Raw genomic sequence first — 16,014 nt, forward strand, 5'->3', positions numbered from 1 at the left:
GTTTCTGTGCCCTTCAGGACTGAATTTCTAGCCCAGAGAGGTTAATTAATTTAATTAATTAATGAAATGTTACCATTGTTTATGAAAGCTGTGATGGCTCTGTAACTTCACCATTGGCTGCAAGTGAAGGAGAGGTAAAGGTCTGGCAGGCTCTGCCTGTAACAGAGGTGGTATAAAGCTGTGAGACCCTTCTGTCTGGTGTCAAGATCAGTATAGGTATAGCTGAGCTGAAATCCACAAGATGAGAAACATACATCAATCTTCCTGTACATTGGTCACAGTCATATTTTCTGGAAAAATCCCTTTGCCTAGGATGCTTCTCCTGGGAAGCTGAGAAGCCTCAGAGCAAAATGAAAACAATATTATCTCATTGCTTCTTGTCTGTTTTGCTCATGTGGAATGTGTTTGGATCTTGTTTATCCAACTGGTGATTGTTTCATTGGTTTCATGTGAATTGTTTTGACTTATTGGCCAATTATAGCCAAGCTGTGTCAGGGTTCTGGAGAGAGTAATGAGTTTTCATTATTATCTTTTTAGCCTTCTGTAAGTATCCTTTAGTATAATTTAGTATAGCATTCTTTAATATAATATGGTATCTTAAAATAATAAATTAGCCTTCTAAGACCATGGAGTCAGATGCATCATTCCTTCCTTCATCTGGGAACCCTGTAAACACAATACACATCTGTGTGTGTAGGTGTGTACATTCCTCCAAGCATGCCAATACAATATATAGATGTCATATATGTCTGTATAAATTAAAGCCTTTTGATCAGCTCTATCTATATCTCTTGGCAATGGCTGCATGGCAGTGGACATCCAACAGCCCAGCCCATATTAAGCACCCAGAACTATGTCTATCACAACAGTCCACACACAGAAACTTTGCAATGGAACTGCTGCATAATAACAAATACTAATTTTAAATTAATAAACCAAATGCTTCTGCTGGGAAATTAACTCTGATATGAGTTGCATCTTGATTGTATGAAGGCTTTAATACATGTGCTTACCTTTCAGTTGGGTAAACATCATGGGAACACCATGCATGCTCTGGAGTGTTAAATTACAACACTTATGAGCATAAGAAAAAGATAATGGTTTGCTAAATCTCAGGCTTGCCAATAAGCAAAGGTCTTCTTCACCTTTTTTTTTTTAATTGAGCATATTTTTGAGTTCTCAGAAAGGAGCTATGCACACAGGTAGTTACAGCATGGTCTGTAAAGACAGCAATGGTTCACAGAGGGAGCTGGGTGGGAATAGAAATGCAAACATTGTGATGCAAGAGTCCAGGAAACTGATCTGAACTCCCAGTTGCCTCTAAATCAATCGACATAGTAAACTGTTCTGTAAGAAATCCAAACACTGCCCTATATGTGCATAAAGTGTTGAGAGTTTCTCACATGTATTTATTCAATTAATACCATTGTCAGATTAGCTGCCATCAGTAGAAGGGCCTTGAGTTGGAGTAATCAATGTGAACTGTGAACACAGTGCCCTAAGCCAGCTTCCCTTCATACTGCAGCTTTCAGGTGTTCAAAGGAACCTTTCCTCAGTTCTGTGGTGACACAGGGAGCCTGTGTGAGTCAGTAATCCAAAACCAGTAAATGCAGATCAATTTTACTCTGCAGCCTTTTTCAATTGTCCATAATTGTCCTTTTCATAGTGATAAAGTAGATGTACTTGATCACTAGCAACTAAACCAATAAGTTAGCAAGGCAAGATAAAGTAAAGAAGATTTGAGTACTACTTAATTGATTTTTGCTCTAGATGCTCATGTGAAGTAAACAGTGTCATTAAATAAAGATTTGTTTTAAATGTGAGCAGTGGGCAATCTGTTTGCTACTACCCTTTCTTCAGACAGAAAAGGCTTCAGGGGAGAACTTACTGTGATACTAATAGTACTGAAGAGACAACCTAAAAACAGCCCCAGCCAGCTGTTGTAGACAATGTGGTTTAAATAGCAATTGCCGTGGAGATACAATGTCCATTCTCTACCACATTTAATTCTGGTTTCCACCTAAGTCCCATTCATTTTCAGAATGAAGAATTTCTTGTGTCAACATTTGTACTCTGTTTTTTTCTTACTGTGCCTCTTATCCAATGATTTGGAATTTAACAGCTGCCTAGTTTGAATACTACAGCTGAAATTTTAAGCTTTACTTCTGCTGTGGCAACTGATCCCTCTCGCTTTTACTTCTCTATTTCTAGCTGCATGATTTTGCTAAAGGACAAGCTGTTACTTTGTTTAACAGCAGAACATAATGCCTGCCTTTGATAAACATAAGGCAAAAAAAGAATGCTTACAAAACCTAGGAGTTGCAAATATCTGAGCTCTTCTTCGTAAAGTTTTCAGAAACAGAGCCATCAATGCGCAAGGTTGTTTATCATACTGCATTATCTGTTTCTCCTAACATAAATAAATACAATAAGTATATCCAGATTTATATCAGCATAATAAAAAGCAACATTTCATACTCATAGTCACTGGAAAAACATGCTGGAAAAACAAAAGCCTTCGTTAAATCTGGAAGATAATACTTACATAAGGAGTGCAAGATTGACTTCAATTCTAATTTGGGGTCTAAGTTTACTGCTCAGAGTAGTAGAGAACGACTGACAAGGGTTTTCAATGAGCCAATTTACATACTAAGATACATAAATTGGGCCAGTTAACATGTGCAAAGAATATTATTTTATTTACTGTCTGGAACTGTACCTATTGTCCTCTCCCCAAAATAGGAAGGAAATAGAAATACCACAACTAGCTGTTGCACTGCTAACTACAGATGTGCTACACAGGATGAATGGAGTGAGGTACCTTATGTAATTTAATTTCTGGCCTTTTTTTTAAGGTTTTCTTGAGGGCAGAATTATGAGAAAATTATTGATGTTGCTAGTCTGAACATTCTTACACAAAGAAGTAAAATCTGTTGCTTAATGCTTGGTTGATTAAAAATACTAGTAGTAGCAAAAGAAAGTTTACCAAACAATACAGAAATATTACTTACAAAGAAACCTGACAAGAATAAGACCCTGCACTACATGTTCAGCATGAAAACAAAACCAGGGATGCATCAGCTATCTGCAAGGGATGATGGATGCAAGATGCTCCTTGCAGCTCACAACCTTGTATCTCATCCATGCCGTGTTCTGTTTCTCCTTTTGGAGTGCAATAAAACCCAAGCTGTTTCTGTGAGCCTTGCAGGATTTGAATTGATGTACTGAAGCTGAAGGTCCATCTGTTCTAGTGCCTCGTCTCCCACTGGTCTTGGCTTTTCATGCCTAAATTCTGTGACCAAAATAGAGAAGTTTGGTAGGTTTCCCTTTCTGGGGGGAAAGTGACTTCTCTGCCTGAGTTTAAGATTCAGGTGGCAGTGGCCATGGTGGAGGATGCCAGCAGCGGTGTAAGGGTTGGGCAAGTCTCGCCCTAATGCTCTTCATTGGGGATGAAAATTCTCGTGTGTGCGTGCAATTGAGTTAAGACTCCAATTACACCTACAAGAGCACCACCTCCCGTGCTTGAAATGAGCTGGGATCATGAATCTTGTGAGAACGGTGACATTGAGCTACAGTCATTCAGGGCTGAAGACTGGGAAGTAGATGAAAAAGAATTAGAAGCTGGGGGAGATTCTCTAAGGCTTTGGCGAAGTGACTCAGGGCTGTGCCGCATCAACAGCCTCCTTACACTCCTAAGACGAGGCGCTCCAGCCTTTGCAGGGAGTGGTGACTGTGCCGAGTCCCAGCGGGACCCGGTCGCCCGGCACGCCTCCTACCCTCGCTTCTTCCTCGGTTTGGGCCCAGCAAACAGGTGCTCCGAGTTAATCACGCCTCCCACCTCCCCGCCGCGGAGGCCGTGATAGGGTGGGCATAGCAGGGGGCTGCACACCCAGCCGGGAGCAGGAGCCGCCGCTCCTCCCTGCCGCGGCGCATCCTCCCGCCCCCCGCCTGCGGGGCTGCCGCCGGGGTGGTGCCAGCAGAGCCGGCCGGCTCCGCGCCTCGGCATGTGCTGAGCAGCGGCCGCTCCGCGCCTCGCCCGCAGCCAGCCCGCCCGCAGCCCGCCCGGAGCTCGCCCGCCCGCCCGCTCGGAACAACGGGTGCTCGCCGGTGGCGGAGGAGCCGGCGGTGAGTGCGGGCAGGGCGGGGCCGCTGGGGCGGGCTGTGTGTGTGTGTCTGCACGGAATGATAGGTGTGTGTCTCTGATACCAGCGACAGCTGGATAGAGGTACCCTGTTGAACGCTCCGTGCGGGCAGGGGAGGGAGGAGAAGCCGGGCGCCGTGTCCGCCGTGTGCCGACGGCGTGTCCGCGGGAGCCCGGCGGTGCCCATATGGTCGCGCCGCTCTGCTTTCCTCGGTAGGTCCTCGCTGTGTGCATGTATTCGTATGTTTGTCTGTGTATAACTGCATACGCTCCTGCATATATATGGGCGCGACGTCCTGCTCGCTGCCCGCTCCCTCTGCAGGTGTTATTGGGGTGTGTTATTGGATCCCGGTGCCCCCGCAGCTGGTCGCGGCGCTGCCCCGGGGACGGTCCTTGGGACCCCGCCGCTGGACGAGCCCCATGCCTCCCCCGGCGCTCTGTGTGTGTGTCTGTGTGTGTGCGCGGCTCGCAGCCCCTCCGCCATCCCCGGGCCGCAGGTACCGTGGGCAGGCTGGCTGGAGCGCGAACGCTGCGCTGCCTGCCTTCGCACGCTCGTCACGAGTTAGTGGAGAGCTGCGACAGCCCAGATGCCTTCCTAGACATCCATTCCTCCTACTCAGCCTCTGGCGAAGGAGAGAAGATAACAGGCAGCACTTCTGTCCGTGTGGGTGGAGGAAGAGAAAGGACTAGTGATAATGGATTTGTTGAAGGGACGCTGATTCTGGGTTTTAATTACTATTTCAGTGGTTTCAGTGTAGCCCTGGGTTGTATTGCTGCCAGAGGACTCTCTTGGTAGCTTTAGTGCAGTGCTTTTTAAATCCTGTGTTCTTGCTTTTGCTTTTCAGTAAAATATTTTCTCAGTGGTGATGCGTGCAAGGAACCCATTCAGGAAAACTCGGTTTCCAAAAGAATGATGTGGACTGTGTGTAAAATGCTGGACTAATGGAAATGCAGCAGTTTCTATTTTTTCCAGACCTGAGTTGTAATGGCATTTTCTTTCAAGTGAACATTTGTCATTTATAAGATGTTTTGGTTTTCAGTTTGGTCTGTTTGTTTTGTTTTTGAGTTGCTGGTGTTAATTTAAGTTGGCTTTTTTCTCTGGGTGAGAGGTGGATAATCATCAAATCACAGGACTAGATCTTGCATTCAGCACATGAACAGAGCTGTCCTTTGGGAGAAATGATGCCCTGATAGGCAAGGAAGGTACTTCTCTCAATGGAACCATCTTTCAATCAGACCTGCATTATTGGCAACCTCTCCATAGGATTCTGTGGAAATAGGATATCTGGGGTTATAAATAATATAATTTTAAAGTAATTGTGATCCCATTCAGTTGGAATATTTTTTCCCCCTTTCTGGCATAAAAAGCTGAAAAAACCTTACTGAAAGTGTGTACTGTTTGTTGTTTTTTTTTTTCTCTAGAGCTGTGTGAAGAAAGTCTTCAGCCATGGATGTGTTCATGAAAGGGCTTTCCAAGGCAAAGGAAGGAGTCGTAGCAGCAGCAGAAAAGACCAAGCAGGGTGTGGCAGAGGCAGCAGGGAAGACGAAAGAGGGAGTCCTCTATGTGGGTAGGTGGGCAGCAGAGAGCACTCTGCTGGCTGGTGCACCCCAGCATTCACAGCTGGATCCTCATCAGGCCCTTTCTTCTGCAGAAAAAAATATGTGATTACTCATAGGAGACCATTGCAAGAGAAACAAGAGGAGATTTGTGCCTTCCTGAGCTCTGGTTCTTTGAAGCCAAGTGTCTTACAGGTCATTGGGTTGCACTCCATGCAAGAAGTTTGCCAGATGAAGGCTGAAGGGGTGGTTGGTGCAGTAAAAATAAATATGAAAAAAATGTAAAAGCTGGAGGTGAAGGTAGCTTCACAACATTCTGCAAAGCATGTGGGACTTGAACAGGATTTCAGAAGATACTTGAGAGGTTAGCTCAGGAGTTGAGTAGTAGACATGCAGACTGCTTGGTATGTTGATGGTAACATTTTATATGACCAAGTGTCATCTGAAATTATCATCATGTTCTGTAATTGCTATTGCAAATTCATGGCAAATATTTTCCACCACTTCTCAAGGAAGAGCCTCTGCAGTTAATGAGGTAGGGCAGGTAGACCCCAAGGTAGCAAAGCAGTTGTTAGTGTCTTATTCTAGGCCAAACAAGTCTTGCACAGAGCCTGGGATAAAATTATTTTCAAATCCCTGAGTGGTGCTTTCATGCAGGATAGTCATCTTCATTTAGCAAGTGTTGGGCTTTAGAAGCGTGTCTTGCAAATGCTGTCATGAAAAATTCACAGAAAAACAATCTGCCAAGACTATGAGTAAGTGGTTATTTATAAAAAAATGATTATGGATCTGTTTCTCTTATTCATCAAATAAAACTAGTCTATAAAAGAATGGAGGGGGAAAAGATATCCTTTTCTGTAGGTCATTTCTGTTCTGTTGGTTTTGTAGCAGGTCAGTTCTGTAATGGGCACTGTGTGTACTGAGGGAGATGTGCTCACATAACAGAGAGAAGTTACACAGAGCTGAAAACCAGAGGCATTTCTTTTCAATGGGAGTACTGAGGTCTGTGGTATTCCGGTGCCTTTTTTGGATTCCCTCTTGCAGCCTAGTGCCAGTCTGTAAGAAATTATTTCTGCTCCAGATAGTGTGGACTACTCATTTGGAATGTACTTCCCTCCCTTTTAAGCCATAGCAAAGCTCAGTGCTCTTGCCAACAGGGATGGCAGTCATTTTGAACACTAATTGTAGGATGATTCTATTTTAAAATGAGCATCTGCTCATTTTCAAGACAGCAAAATAGATGTTCTTCCACTGTATATTGTGCTTGATGTTGGAATTATTTTCCAGAGGTAGGACTTTCTTTTATTCTGTTTTCTTGTAGCCCTGGCCATGCTTCTGGGGTCATTGATTTCTTTGTATTAGAAACCTGCATTGTGTACTAAATTAATCTTTGTTTCTGAGCTGTTCTCCGGACCATAATAACATTTGAACCTAGTTGTGTTCCCAAAGGCAACAGATTTCCTGTTGTCTTCAGAGACGCTTTTGCTGAGGTTGAACTTTGGAGGGCAGGCTTGCGATTTTGTGCAAGAATTTTAAGTAGTTACTGGGGACTGCAGAGCTATGAGCCATGGTAGGGACCTGTGTATGTGCCTGTGGTAATGGTGGAGGATCCTTCTCCCACCAGGTGTCTCCTTTTCAGGAGATGTGCACAGTTTGTGCAGGCAGAAGAGCCTTTGGTTGGAAGCTCTGGCAGCTTGTGCCCAGCTGTGTGCTTTCCCATACAGGCAGGAAGTCTCAACAAGTTCGAATAGGCAAAGGAGGAGCTGGGTGTTTCTCTCTCTACATCCCAAGCAGAGGTGTCTCTTCCCCTGTGCAGCATGAGCAGAGGCCAGTGTGATCGTCTTTGGTTCTGCAGGCTGATAATGGCTGCAGTGCCAAAGGTGGTGAAGCCCCTCTATGAGCAGATGAGAGGAGCAGCACAATTCATTAGAGCTCGTGGGGACTTCTCACTCCCTTTTTCTATAGTTGGGTTTTTAGATTTGAGATTCACAGCCAGATTATACTGTGAAAGCTGCCTGACATCTTGCAAAAAAAGAACCTAACAACACTGGGCTGAGTGGGACCTGTTAATCATTTTCAGTTTCATAACATTCAGCCTCCAATTGCTGCTGGAGAATTAAGAAGATTCGGAGTTTTTGGTCCAGATCCGCTAGGTGATGTAGCTTCCCACTGAAATCAGTGCAATTCGAGTAAATGTGGAAAACATCTGGACCTTTCTGTCCAAGCTGCTCTTAACTATTATGTGGAAGACTATAACCTAATTCTACCTGGTAAGAGTTCTATTAGCAACAGCTGCTGTTTGGGATGAAATGTAGTCATTGTAATTCTTTTATTCTTGTTTTAGTTTTAGCATTTTTTTGGCACAAAGAAAATTTCTCTTAGCAAAGGGAGAAACTTAGACCTGTGTAGGAGAGCAGTGTATTGGAGGATTGAGGTTAGTTGTTTTTTTTTTCCTGTCCATGCTGAACTCTCTACTTCATTCCCTCAGTCCCCTGTCTGGCCTCCTTTTAAGTACCCAAGATCCCTTCTATACAGTGTACAATGATTTTTTAGGCTTTCAAGTATTGGGGCTTTTTTCCCCTTAAATTTCTCTGCCAATGGGCTTCAGCATTGGCTGACTGAAATTGGTGATGCTCTAACTCATTCAAGCACTGCATCAGGGCCTTTCTTGATGTGAAAAAATGGCCTGGTCATTGTTTAGAAAGAAGGACTAAGGCTCAGCAGTCCTGTGTATGCTGTAGGTATAAAACTGCATCTTTCTGTAGCCTTGAAGAGCTTTTAGTGTGAAACAGAGAGGAAGTGAGTGGCAGTGCTTGATCCCCACTCGCTTTGAAACCAGAACTGAGTAAGGAGGATGTGCTCACACACTCCTGGCAATGCAGTGTTCATGAGGTCTGCTGAGCTTCTGTGTGCTTCCAGGGAGCTGGAAGTTCTGCTCAGTTGGCTCTTGAGTGCATGTTGAATGTTCAGGAATGGAAGTTTACAGTCTGGTTGTTTTTGTTGTGTCATAAGCTCACAGAACAAAGGAATAGTTTATTAGCAGCAGCATGGCTGGCTGTTGTTTACTACTCCCTGTGCTGGCACGTGGCCTTAGAGTAGAGCAGAGCAGTCATGACCTATTTGGCAAAGCCATCCAAATTCCTCCACTCTTTTCATAATGGTTCTTATTTTCCTTTGGTGGTAGAAAAGCCAGCAGAGTAATTGAGGAACTCAGTGTTGGTCTGGTAGAATAATGGCTTCAGGACTTGGCAGCAAGTGTTTTCCTTAAACATAGATTGCCCCTTCCTCTAATTTGGGTTTATGTCTCCCAGTCTGTAACCAGCTCTGACTAAGCTAAGTCAGTAGTCTGTTGGTCCCTCAAATAGTCCAGAAATGAGTGTATTTGCCAACTGCTGATACATTCCTTCATTCTGGCACAGTGATATCTTCATGATAATAAATCATGAAGAGACCCTATGGTATTTTTTATAATTGGAAAAAACCCAAAAATTGAGTTGAGTGTTCTCCCTCCCCTCACACAGATGTCTACTACAGCTAGGAAAAGTAGCATTACCATGTACTACTATTGCTTCAGGTTACAGTCATGTTCCTTGGTCTTTGTTATCCCTACTCTGATTCCTCTGCTCTCCTTGTTATGCAGGGTCCAGTGAGCAAGACTCTTGGTATTTTGGGAATGCCAGGATGAAAGACAGCTAGTTTATCCTGGAACCAGTGTGGACAACCAGCTTTCCTTCATGGCTAGCCAGAAGTCATCCTACTGAACTCAAGTGTTGTTATTTATAGGCCTTTTCTGGCAGCTCCTAATGTGCTTCTGGATGCTGTTGTAGCTGCCATGGCAGGATCAGCTTCTTGCATGCAAGTGTGCAGCAGTGGGGCAAGTGCTCTTGTGCTCTAACATATGCTGTAGGCTCTGGAACACCAGCCAGCTGGCTGTTTGCCAACTAATGGATCTGGCTATACATAGCCCTGTTCCATATGGGTCTGTGAGCTGAGCTTTCTTTAAAGAAAAGTCTGTCTTCCACTAAAGAGACCAGCATTTCTGTGCGAGTTGTGGTTATAGCAGTGTTGTCTGGGCAAGTAAGAGTCTACTTGGAATAGGTGCCTCTGGAGAAGTGTGCATTGCACAGGTCCCCAGGGAATTCTGTCACACCATCCATCCCTTTCTGGCCTTAGGGAACTGGCTGCTTGCTAATTCACAGGTTGCCATGCCTTTAATGTCTTGGCTTGCAAAGAGTCTGTTCAAAAACATGAACAAGATGTTGACCAGGTCTAACAGTGCCTTCAAAAGCATGTGCTTGCTATTAAGTATTCCAGTAGACACACTGTAAGCCTGCAGTGGTGTTTAGTTGCTAGAAGTCAGCAGGACCATCATCTGCTTGAATTCCAGGCTGTGCTTTGCTTCTTCAGGTCTCATGGTGGTACAAAATTGAGCATCAAATTCCTAAAACAGATCCTTAGGCATGAACTGTTTACGATGCAACACTTGAACTCTTGTTCAATGGTAAATATTTTTCAGTGAGAGAAAACCAACTTTTTTTAATGATAAATTTGGAATAAAGAGGGGGAAAAGACTTCTCAGCTGTTTAACCTCATCATTAGCTAAAGCAACATTTCATTTTACTTGCTGCAGTATTTTTTTCCCTTGTCTTTATCATGGATGATTATTCTACTCTTGCCTGTGGGTAAGAGAGCCTTTTCAATCTTGTAATCAATCTAATAGTGCCAGAACCACATGGCTAAAGTTGCATAAATTTGCACTAGTAGCAAGTGGCACATATTGATGAATGAGCTTATATTGTGTTTCTGTGTTTAACTGTATTACTGCAAAGAATTTTGGACAAAAACTTGCTTTTTTCCCTAATATTTTTCTGCTCATGCATTTTTTTCTAAGTGTAAAGTCAGAAGTATAAATTATAATGTCTCAAATACTGAATGACAGCAAAAAAATTGCAGTACAAATAAGGTCATTTCTGTGTTGGTAAGAAAAATAAAATGTCATCCTATATCTGGCAGACTAGGCAAGATGATTAACTAGGAGCCATAAACTCTGTTAATTGCACATTGTTAAGCATCATAGTCCACAGATGGATACTAATGCCTGAAATGTAGCCAAATTATGGAACCTGACAAGGGCAAGTAGAGGGCTCGTAGGGAAAAAGACATCCAGTTATGTTTGAAGCAGCAGTATGTGCTAATTAGGTTAAAGAACAGTTGTTCTTCACTGATGGCTTTGCCTCTTCCCTTAGACTGAATTTCTTAATAACTTTGGAAGATATTGTGTGCAATGATATGCAGTCTGCATGTAATCGCTCTTTATCATCTCTGTAGTCTTTATCAATACTTAAGAATATGCATTTTCAACCTAATATTTTTCTTTGTTTAGGTTCCAGGACCAAGGAAGGAGTTGTTCATGGTGTTACAACAGGTAAGATAATTACCTCTTGATTTCAGCTTCTTTGCCTCATGAGATTAACCAGCCATTTAGCTGTTAAAAATTGACGGGTTTTGAGAGCACTATCATTTATGAAAAATGGAAAAGCAGAGGGAAATTGAGAGATCTGGTTGGGTGGAAAGACTGAATGGAAATGCCTTACAGGAAAGAAACAAATTTCAGAGTTTTGATTTGAATTTGTCACAGTTGTGAGTGTTTTGAATTTTTTTTAAAACTGACTAATCTCTCAGTAGCAAGAGCACTTTCAAACTTGGAATTAAATGCCAGGCATGTATCTTCACAATAGCATTTCTACACCACGAAAGAGTAAATTTACATTTTAAATTGATTTGCAGGGATCATTTTAGGTATGAACTGAAACCAGTAACCAAAAATTTGTTTTAAGGGGCAAAATGAATGGCAAGGTCTTTGATATCTACAGAGTGCAGAAAAGCCATACTTGACCATAGGGCATTGAATAAAATGTATAATTTTCTGCTGTAGACTGTGGGAGTTCTGAAGATGTGAAGAGATGGTATGGTCAATAAATGTGTTTTTCCCCTAATAAATTCAGAAACAAATAAGATAGTAGAAAAGGATTTCTTTTTCCTCAGTGTGCAGCCAGTCTCTCATTCAGCTCACATGTCAGTGTATCATTGTGCTCACAAGGCAAAGGATAAACAGTGGTAAGTAAACAAATGTCAGTACTTAATACACAACCCACATAAATGGTTGAAAAAGAGTATTTCTAGTAACAAAACGGAACATTGTGGAGAGTCCTTCAGAGCTTAGACCGGGCATGTGTGCTGTTATGAGATTTGAAATCTCAGCTCATTAGACCTCAATTAAGAGAAAATATTCAGAGGGACCATAGCTATGACCAGTAGAGGATTGCAGAAGAATGAGATTTGGGACACCTACATCCAATATTGTCAGAGATGTGGGAGCACCAGCTTGACAGCACCAGGAAGCAAGTTAATAGGGGTGATGTTCACCAGGCTGGGATGTGGTGGAATCCAAGTCAAGGGCATTTGCACAGTATGAAACATACTGAAGCACTGGGATTCTAGTGGGCCACCTCAGTGGGGGACTTCTCTTTCTCATCCTGAAAGAAACAACTGATCTCAGATGCTGTGCCTCTCTTTGTGATGGCAATATATTTACTTAGGCAGGGAATTTTCAGTGGGTGAATAGAATTTTTAATAGCTTTTAAAATACCTTAAATTTTCTTCTGGAAGGTACAAAACAGACTGTAAAGCCAAACATAAGGGGACCACACCTGTTATGTGTTGTGCCTGTGAATGGAAAATTTGGAAAAGTTACTGTTGATTTTAGGCAAAAGAGTAGCTGCTCCTCACACACTTGAGGAAACAGGTGACATAAAGTGAGACGCCCAAAACTTGGGAATAATGGGTTCTGTGCTGCAGTTTGCCTCCTTCTGTGCTTTCAAGCTGTTTGAGATGCTTGGCTGTTGCATGAAAATGGAAAATGAACAGAGAGTGAACAGGTTCAACTGTGGTAGTGAGAAGAGAAGACTTCAGGCAGAATCTAGAGACCACGGCTTGCAAAATGAAACAGTATGGACTCACCAGTGTAAGAACAGAGCAAATGCTTGGACACATTTTAAGAATAAAAAAATGATAACAAACCTATTAATAGTTCTTCTGGCAAGAAGAGAAGGTAGATAAAAACAGACTTGAGTTCACTGTAATAATTCTGTGAGGTGTAACATTAAGACAGAGATGCTAGTGAAGTTGATGTAGAAATCAAATCAATTTAAATCAATGCTGTTGAAGTTGATGTGACAAAAATCCCTTTTAAGTTGCTTGTAAAGACCTGCTTGTCTCTTTTCATATGACTGGGAGTTCACAAGCTGTGCTGGTCTTATGATATTAATTCCCCAGTGCATCAAGTGAAACCTGAGGTGAAATAAACACTTTATTATGTAAATAAAAATGGTTTGAGAGGTTGGAGACAGTCAGATACGAACTAGAATCACAGATCAAAATGAGTGTTCACAGTTTTGCAGTCAGTCTTTTCTTAATGGCCAAGTTCCAAAATCTTGATAGCTTTGCTGTCTTTGATTAAGTTGTCATTTAGGCCCCTATGCTGGTGAAATGACTGTGAGATGACACATCTTGAAGAGCTAAAAAACCTAATTGCATTCTTCATTCAGTTTATTTCCAAACCCAGAGTTACTAGACTCTGGTGTTTCTTGCTTTAAACGTGGCCTGATTTTACCAGATTTGACATCAAGGTACTGTCAAATGAGGATTCCAGGCTGTGAGTCGCTGGAAAATGGTGTGTTATTTGCTTGGTCACCCTTTCTCTGCATTTCTGATAAAAGCAGCTTTGCTTATTGGTTTTATGGAGTGTATGCCCTGTGTTTAGACTTGATTTCCTGATTGAAAGCTCTCTTGGCCTTTGACTGTAAATGCATAATTCACCCATCTTACCTATCTCCCAGAAATGAACAGTATCAAAGATGGAATATTTACAGTCCATCTCCAGGTATTCTAAATAAAGCACTGTTTGTAAATTAAGTCAGGGCAAAAAAGCTCTTAATCCTTCAATTATGTGAGTGAAGACACAGTATTGATAGTAGTACACCATAGTCAGGTGTTTGGCTTAATTCTTTGTTTATTCAAGATAATTCTTGTTCTTCTTAACATTCTTAGTCATTGGTATTCCTGCTCTTTAACTGCATCAGGTATCTTACAGAAAATTGCATAAATTAAAGAACCACCATATTTATGGCATCTTTGTGAATGAGTTCTTTAAGTACTTAAGACAAACTTACTGTTTGAAATAGTTACTGAAAAGTATATTTGGTACAATAGGAGAAAGTTCATCAATTCAGAGAAATTCTGTGGTTTGAATCTACTTTTATTGTTCAAGGGTAAAAGTAACTAGTTATTATTTTGAGTTGCTCCAGAGGTTTTACATTGATACTGTATGCTACCCTGTTGTCTGTAATAAGTAGTGCAAAGACAACTTCAATGCTAAGACTTTTTGCACAGTGCTATAGTCAGTATTAGCAATTAAACTCACCCTTGATGTGGTCATTGTGCCCTGTCCCAGGGTCATTTAATGGAATGGACAGTCTCTGCATAGATAGAAGAAGTAATCAGGCCATAGCACAGCAGAGCTCTGCAGAAGCTGATTTCCTCTGGGTCTCAACACTGTGATGCAGAGCAAATATCAATTTTACAAAGACTTAATGGCTTAAGATCATTAAGCAACCTGGTATTCAGATAAATTTACTAAGTTGGAATCAACCCTCTGCATTCTGAACTGATTTCTTTGTGCACACTTAGTGCTTTCCCCATTACTTAGTGTGAGCAATAAAATAACTGAGATTGGAAACTTATTTTGGTTTTTCTTATTCTGTTGTGGGGTTTGCAGAGCTCTAGGGTCACCAGGCTGGATCTCATTATTAAAGTGACTCAGGTAATGATGTTGATGTTTAGTTATTCCTTAGAGACAGAAAAGATTTTCTCCTTACTATGATTGCTTTTACCAAACTGTGCTGTTTATATAATTTGCTCAATTTATCTTCATGGCTCTGATTTCTGAAGCAGTGTGTGAGAGATGTTCCATAGTAACTCCTGTGTCAGCTTTCCTATGCTGCGTCTGTGTGCTGCTTTTGGCTGGGATGGAGGTCATTTTCCTCATGGTACCTGGTATGGGGCTGTTTGGGATTTGTGCTGGAACCAGTGTTGATCGCATAGGGATGTTGTAGTTACTGCTGGGCAGGGCTTACACATCACAGCATTTCCTGCTTCTCACCTCACCCCACCCGTGAGAAAGCTGGGGGTTCACAAGGAACTGGGGGAAGACACGGCCAGGACAGCTGACCCCAGTTGGCCAGAAGGATATTCCACACCACGTGGCATCATACTGAGCAGTAAAACCATGGGGAAGGTTGGTGGGGGTCATCTGCTTGGGGGCTGGCTGGGCATCACTGGTAGGTGGTGAGCAGTTTGAATTTGCATCACCTGTGGGATTTAAACCTTTCTTTCTTTGTTTTCCTTTTTATTATAATTTTTATTACTATTATTATTTTATTTAAATTGAACCATACTTATCCCTTGAGTTTTCTTACTTTTACCCTTCCAGTTCTCTTCTTCCCCATCCTGCTGGAGGAAGAGGGGAATGAGCAGCTGTGTGGTGCTTAGTTGCCAGCTGGGGTTAAACCATGGCTGTCTGAAATAGAAGCAGTCTTAAGTACACTGCTTTTGTTACTGCTTTTACCAGTATCTTACTGTTGTGCCAGTAACAGTGTTGGTGGCCTGATTCTTTCCTTTTTCATTTGAGTTTGTGTGTTCTAGGCCTTTCCTGGGATGATGTGTTGCTGGGAGGAGGAAATGTACTGGAGACAGTGCCTTCCCAAAATCCTGTAGTAGGGGGAACAGCAGCCACTGGGTGGTTGCTCATGGTAGGTGGTTGTACCTGCCGTGACAACACAGTGTAAGAAATGTGGGGGTAATAACGGCACTGAGAATCAGGTGGTTTGTACTGCAGCATCCACAGGGCACTCAGTTCCACTCTATTTCTTCATATTTTGAGGTGAAGGTGCTTCAAGAGCTTGAGATAATGAAACTAATAGTGCCTGTGACCATCAACACTGCACAACCATGCTTTATTATTTTATCAGAAAGGATGAGTCTGCTCAAAGCCAACTGAGCCCTTGTCAGCATGAAGCCTACTGAATTTGTACATTACATCTTCTGCCATTCAGCGTTTTTTGGAAAGGGAAGTTTTCAAAACAATGTGTGGCACTTCCATATGAAATAATTTAAATTCTGACCTCCTTACATGGGCAGAAATGCCTTCTGCTAGACCAGGGTTACTCATGGCCCCCTGGCGTTGAGCACTTCCAGGG

General features: G+C 42.4%; 1 protein-coding gene across 2 annotated transcripts in view; it reads left to right on the forward strand.

Annotated features, from left to right (window-relative positions):
* Positions 1 to 4,045: 4,045 nt before the first annotated feature.
* SNCA (synuclein alpha) overlaps positions 4,046 to 16,014 on the forward strand; it is a 64,108-nt gene continuing 52,139 nt past the window's right edge. Inside the window, exons 1-3 of one of the 2 annotated variants that reach the window (XM_054294405.1) lie at positions 4,046 to 4,125; positions 5,564 to 5,709; positions 11,082 to 11,123. In XM_054294405.1, coding sequence (XP_054150380.1) covers positions 5,589 to 5,709; positions 11,082 to 11,123 — 163 coding nt within the window. In that variant the 5' untranslated portion in view covers positions 4,046 to 4,125; positions 5,564 to 5,588. Of the gene's footprint in view, positions 4,126 to 4,220; positions 4,355 to 5,563; positions 5,710 to 11,081; positions 11,124 to 16,014 lie in introns of those variants that run through there. The other variant, XM_054294413.1, reaches the window with a different exon arrangement.

This window comes from Melozone crissalis, unplaced genomic scaffold (genome assembly GCF_028551555.1).
Source record: "Melozone crissalis strain CALT ecotype California unplaced genomic scaffold, PUWL_Pcris_2 ptg000006l_1, whole genome shotgun sequence".
Classification (NCBI taxonomy): Eukaryota; Metazoa; Chordata; class Aves; order Passeriformes; family Passerellidae; genus Melozone; species Melozone crissalis.